The sequence below is a fragment of the Molothrus aeneus genome, chromosome 13 (genome assembly GCF_037042795.1).
Source record: "Molothrus aeneus isolate 106 chromosome 13, BPBGC_Maene_1.0, whole genome shotgun sequence".
In the NCBI taxonomy this organism is placed as follows: Eukaryota; Metazoa; Chordata; class Aves; order Passeriformes; family Icteridae; genus Molothrus; species Molothrus aeneus.
Genome location: NC_089658.1, coordinates 19,745,036 through 19,751,464, shown reverse-complemented (window position 1 = coordinate 19,751,464; position 6,429 = coordinate 19,745,036). Strand labels below are relative to the sequence as shown.

Below are 6,429 nucleotides of genomic sequence, written 5' to 3'. Positions count from 1 at the left end.
GCACAGATTTGGTGGGAAAAGGGGAAAGCAACTGCTGTTAGCTTGGCCCTGAGAATGTGACAATATTTTTGTGAAGGTGAAACTTTTGGTAAACTTTTGGTGAGAGGTGTCCGGAGCTGCGGCTTCTGCTCCAGGACATGCTGGAGTAATGTTGGTGACAGATGCTGCCTGAAACATGGCTCTTCAGGGAGAAAAACACCACAAACTTTAAATGGTGTTTGGGGCATACACAGTGAGTCTCCAGAGAGCCCAAATCTGGGATTAATCCATGTGGGATAGGGGTCAGAGTGCCCAGGGGAAGGTTTCCATTCCGGAGCTCGCTGGATTCCCCGGCCACCCCGCTGTGCACAAAATGAGCTCATTTTTAACAGCACCGTTGTCTTTCCTTCTGAACAGGCCACCTATGGAGTAACCCAAGTGTTTGAACAGGGCTGGGCCAGATTGATTAAAAGGCACTGACATTTACCTCCAGCCTTGCTTATATTAGAGATCCATTGATCAAACAGCCCCGTTCCAGCTCTAATAAGCAAGGTCTTAAACCCAACCCATGGGCTGTAATTAAATAAATCTTAGATAAGCTTTAAAACCTTCTGTCATCAGTGCAGTGTGATGGGGCTGTGGGGAAGATGGGGTGAGAAGGGGACAGTAAATAAGAGTTGGGACAAGCAGAACTGAACTCAAACTCGGACATGCTCACGCCAAGGCTGGAGTTCATTGTGTTGTTTAAACCGCCGCCTATGCCCAGCTCGGGCCTCTGCTGCGTGACCCCTTCATTCCTTTGTGCACACAGGTCGTGTTTATTGCAGACTGTTTGCACGGCGGCCATTGGTCCAGTGAGCAGGTGAGCGGCAGGGCTCTGAGCTTCCTTCTCAGCCGCCGGGAGCTCTGTACTTGGAGGGACAGAGTCCCCCCGGCACCAGGTACACCAGGTACAGCTCTTTTCCCGGCTCTTTTCCCGGCGGTTATCCCAGAACCCCAGGAGCCGCAGCCGCGCCCTCTCTGTGGTGCCCTGAGGGGCCGCCCCGGGCCAGAGCGCCGCCTCGCCCGCCGCGCGCTTGCCCCGCCCGCAGCGCGCCCCCTGCCGGCCGGGCGGCTCCGCGCTGCCAGCACCCCTCCACCACGAGGAAGTCCCTCCCCTCCGCCCCGCTCGCTGATTGGCCGCAGCGCCCGCGAGGGCGGGCGGCCATTGGCTGCGGCGCGGGCGAGCGGGGCGGGGCCGGCGCGTCCCGGCCGTGGCGGCGGCGGCGGGAGCGCGACGGGGCCGGTGCGGTGCGCGCCCCCCGCCCGCGGCCGCGCCATGAAGAGCCTCAAGTCCCGGCTGAAGAAGCACGAAGCGGTCATCGGGGGCAGCGCGGTGGGTGCCGGGGCACGGCCCCCCGCCTGGCTGGGGGGTCCTGGGGTGCGGCAGAGTACGGAGATCCCGGCGGGGCAGAGCACGGGGAGGTCCCGTTTCCTGGGCTGGGGCAGGGCACGGGGGTCCCGGCGGGGCAGAGCACGGGGAGGTCCCGTTTCTGGGCTGGGGCAGAGCACGGGGGTCCCGGTATTTGGAGGGGCGGAGAACGGAGAGTCCGGTCCGGCTCTTGGGACGCAGAGCTCGGGGGTCCCGGGGTTTGGACGGATGGAGAACGGAGGGTCCGGTCCGGCTCTTGGGGCGCAGAGCACGGGAGTCCCGGTATTTGGAGGGGCGGAGAACGAAGGGTCCGGTCCGGCTCTTGGGGCGCAGAGCTCGGGGGTCCCGGTATTTGGAGGGGCGGAGAACGAAGGGTCCGGTCCGGCTCTTGGGGCGCAGAGCTCGGGGGTCCCGGTATTTGGAGGGTCCGGCTCTCGGGGCGCAGAGCCCGGAGCACGGAGGGGCAGAGCGCGGAGGATGCCGGCTCCCCCGGGGAACGGGGACTTCACGGGGAGCGGAGAGCTCGGGGAGCCGCGGTAACGCGGGGCAGGGAGAGCCCGGATCCGAGCTCGGGGCGCTGCTCGGGGCTGGAGGAGCGGGGCTGAGCGGCCCCGAGCCGCCCCCCGCCTCTCGCTCCGGTTCCCTGTGCCCGTCCGCTGCCTCCTGGCTCCAGCACAAATTAACAATTTTTCCCCCAAAAACCTTGGGGAGCCGGTGCGGGGCCGCCGCGGGGCTCGCTCGGTCCGTGCGCGGGGCACGGGCAGGAGCGGGTTCCGTGCTAGGAATTGACGTGGTGAAATCGGAGCGCTTCTGATGGAGGAATTGCTCGGAAAGTGGGCAGGAAGCTGGTGAGCGTGCGGCTGTGATTGCCGGTCATCCCCTCTGGAATGCCGAGCCGAACCAGGCAGAACAGGGCAGGCAGAACCTCTGGAAATGCACCTCTGTCCCTTCTGTCCGGCTTCCAAAATTTAGGCTGGCTTTAGCTGCCTTTAACCGGCTTTATCGGTCTTTATTTTCACTTCATTCATCCCCGCGGATGACTTTTGTTCACGGAGGAGGTCTTTGTAAGTGGAGAAAGCCGTGTTTGGAAACTGTTGGCGCGGTAAATCATCTTTAATTGTGCCTGCCCGGTAAATGCTTCCCCATCTTTAATTGTGCCTGCCCGGTAAATGCTTCCCCATCCTGAGCCGTCCCTGTGCTCCTCTGCTGAGCTCGCCGCTGGCTCCGGGGAATAGCGGGACAGGGAGGTGAATGCGAGGCGCTGGATTTTATCAGCCGTCCCTTGAGATAGTGGCTATCTGTAAAATCCTGCTCTGAGGATGTTACCTGGACAGAGCTCGTGGGGAGGAGCTGGAGCTGCTCCCCCGGCTGATGACAGCTCCCAGGATCCACGGAGCTCAGCGGTGATTCATGAGCCTGTTATGAGGATTTGTCATGCGTGGGCTGGCGCTGCTCTGTGTTCATTAGCTGTCCCGTACTTTAGAGCTGTTTGTTATTCTCAAATTAGCCCAGTAATTACATTCAAACAAAGACTGGCAGCACCTGTGTTTGGTTTTGAATAGACATGGAGATTTTTCACTTCCAATAAACCCTCTCTTCAGAGGAGGTTTGAGCAGTCTTAATGCCTTCGAGAGCTGAAGCTACTCTGAAATACACGAAGGGAAATTCCTTTCAGCGAGATCCTGTGAAAACAGGGATTTTTCTCCATAGTAAACTTACTTCCCCTGTTTATTACCTAGCTGGGTTGTGTGATCGCTCCACTGTCTCCATCTAATAGCAGCAGCTTTTAATCTTCTCTGTGGGGGACAGACCCGTGTGGGTGTGTGGGTGTTTGGGATGAAGCTGGGCTCTGTTCTGCTGGGAAGGAGGGGAGGTGGGTGGGATCCCTGCCAGCGGCAGCTTCAGAGATCCCGTGTGAAAGGAGTGCACAAGAGCTGCCTCTATGGGAAACCTCATCCCCCTCTCCTCTCCCCACCCAGCGCTGTTTCCTGCAGGGTGGAGAGAAACCCAATCCAGCCTGCTTTTGGGGAGGTTTCCTCCAGGTGAAGGTGGTAGTTACGTGCTTTCCGATGAGAATCGCTTTATTACTGATTTGTGATGGAGGGAAGCCACGAAAAGCAGCAGAAAGTAAAAACCATGTTGGTTATGACCAATTCCACGGTTATCCAGAACCTGAAAGTGGAATTACCTGGTTTTGTTAGCTCCAGCTGGCTGCTGGTGCTTGGAAAATTATCTGAGCAGCCTGTTCAGTGCTCTGCATAGTGAGACAAATGCCTGTCATTAGCAGGAGGGCAGGCTGGAAAGTTGGATGTGGGCTTCTGTGGGGCATGAAGGTCAGAGGAGATGCCTCATCCACCAGCATTTACAGGAAAGATCTAATTAATGTACTCAATCCCACTGCTGTGCCTCTGTGATTCCAGAGTACATCCTGGCACCATAAATGTGTGTTTGGGACCTGGGTTGTGACAAGGAGATGTGTTCTTCAGCAGAGCTGGGGACTGTGTCTGTACCCACGAGATACTCACTGCTTGGTCTCTCTTGAGAAGCTGATTGAGGAAGGGTTGGTTTGTTGTTCTGCAAAACAAACCTCTCCTCTCTGGGCAGGCCTTGGCAAATGGACCTTCAGAGTTCTGACAGTGGCCTCTGCAGGGGAAAAGGCACCTGCTTATTGCTGTAACTCTGGGGCAACAGCTGGGGAGGGCTCTGCTCAGTCTCAGGTGTGTTATCCCCTCAGCTGAGCCTGGAATTCAGGGAAGCACCTGGAGTTACTGGGAAACCACCAGTGAGGTTGCTGGTGGTGCTCTGAGCAGAGCTGGAGCTGCAGCCCCAGGAGTGGGGTCCCCACGGTTCAGGGGGCACCTGGGGGAGGTGGTGATGGGGATCACCTGGGGGAGGTGATGGGGATCCCCTGCTGATGGTCCTCACCTGGGGGAGGTGGTGATGGTCCTCACCTGGAGCAGGGGATGGGGAACACCTGGGGGAGGTGGTGATGGTCCTCACCTGGAGCAGGGGATGGGGAACACCTGGGGGAGGTGGTGATGGGGCTCACCTGGAGCAGGGGATGGGGATCACCTGCTGATGGTCCTCACCTGGGGGAGGTGATGATGGTCCTCACCTGGAGCAGGGGATGGGGATCACCTGCTGATGGTCCTCACCTGGGGGAGGTGATGGGGATGGGCAGATCCAAAACCACGTGAAAACTCCTAGCAATCCTTCCTCCTCTGGGAAAAGTGGTGCCGGGTTTTGTTTAATTAAGAGAAACCAAACCTGCCGTATAATTAGCGGAAACCATTGTGCAAGGAACAAAGGGACACCTGAGCTCTTGCCCTGGCATAATGAGCTGTGATTATTAAATGAATATCTGAACAAGCTCTGGAGTCAGTGACAGCTGAGCTTGTTTAAGGCTGTGTCAACACTCCTTTCCCTGTGGATGCTGCCCAGCTCTGTTAAGTGGATGAGTTTTCCTCTGGGAAAGCAGGAGTGGAGCTGTGTGGGGTGACCCAATGCACATGAAACATCTGCTCCTGCCCTGTCAGCAGCAGAGAGGGCAGGTACCACCTCCTGCTCTGGGCTGACCCCTTTTGTCATGGGAATGAAGGATGCTGCTTGGGTTTGCTAATTCATCAGCAGCATCAGTGTTAGCAGTGATTTATAGCCCCAGTGTGCTGACAAATGCACATCTGTAACCAAAGGGGTGAAGTGAAAACCAGGTGCTTGATAACCTGATTTTAACCCTTTAAAGGTTCAAGATCATTTACAGAAGAAGATCCTGGTGCTGCTGGGGGCACAGGAGAGCTTGTACATGAACAAGACTTCTGTGGCACTGTGTCCTGACTCTGCCCTGTGCAGGGACACAGACCATTTGTCAGCCAGGCTGATCCCAGTGCCCTGACCCCTCAGCAGAATCTTTCCAGTGCTGCTGCTGCTCTGGCTGGAGCAGCTCTGTCCTGTCCCCCCTCCCTGGGGCAGCCCGAGGTGACTTTGCCATGGCATCCTCAAGCACCCACAGCACTGTAATATTCCAATGTCACTCCTGGCCTGGCTGGGGTTGTTCCTTCAAGCGAGTTTGGTTCCAGGAAGCTTTATTCAGGCTCGTGCTAATGTGTTTGTTCTTGGAAAAAAAATCTCTTTGTGATTCATTTGCATTTAGTTAAGTGGAATTAGAGCTTGTTTGTGGGGTGAAGCTGAAGCAACACAACTGGCAATTTGTGGTGCAGCAGAAGCTTTGTGGTGCAGCCTGTTTACAGGTGCATTGTAATTTTCAGGCTCTGTAGAAAGGAGAGTTAATGCTTTATCGCTTTGGAATGTAGCAATTAAAAATATTTAAAAGAGTGGAGGTTCAGTGCAGGCCTGGGAGTTCAGTATCCTGAGCTGATATGCAGACATAATTACACAGACAAGCTCTATGCTTATCTCTTTGGAGTTCACATGACCTTTTGTGTGGAAGCAACTTACGGAGTGCTTTGTCAGTATTTAAATATTAATGCTAGCAAGCACATGCTGGGACATCTGAGGCTGATCCTGTTTGCCTCACTCACTGCTGGCTGACCATGGCTGGGATTTGTTGCCTTCCCCGTGTGCCGGATGCAGCACTCACATCAGGTTTCATCCCCCCTGACACCTCCTGATGCTGTAATGAATGGCAGCACACAGATCGATGGGGCCGTGCCTGAGAGCTCAGAAATTCCAGCTAATGGAGTCCTGGGCAGGCAGGAGCTGTGCTGCTCCCACTGGCAGCTGGACTCTGACCCTGCTCCTGCTTCTCCCTGTTTAAAGGGGAAATATTTCCCCTGTGGGGTGAAGCCAGGCTGCAGCAGGAGCTGGGCTGGCAGGGCTCCCCTCTATCCAGGTTGGGGGGTGTGATGTTCCTGGTGTGTGTGAGTCTGGCCCCAGGTGCCAGGGGTGTCCTCAGCAGAGTTTGGAAATGCAGAGCCCCGGCAGCTCTGGTCACTTCTCTTGGTGTCCAAGTCAGGCTGTGCCTCAAGGCTGGCACTCTCAGGCTGTTTTATCAGTAAAGCGTTCTGGAGTTTTGTGTTGGC

The 6,429-nt window shown here is 56.4% G+C and overlaps 1 protein-coding gene across 1 annotated transcript in view; it reads left to right on the top strand.

Annotated features, from left to right (window-relative positions):
* Positions 1-1,254: 1,254 nt before the first annotated feature.
* UACA (uveal autoantigen with coiled-coil domains and ankyrin repeats) overlaps positions 1,255-6,429 on the top strand; it is a 28,062-nt gene continuing 22,887 nt past the window's right edge. The window contains exon 1 of the mRNA XM_066558859.1: positions 1,255-1,354. Coding sequence (XP_066414956.1) covers positions 1,298-1,354 — 57 coding nt within the window. The 5' untranslated portion in view covers positions 1,255-1,297. The remainder of the gene's footprint in view (positions 1,355-6,429) is intronic.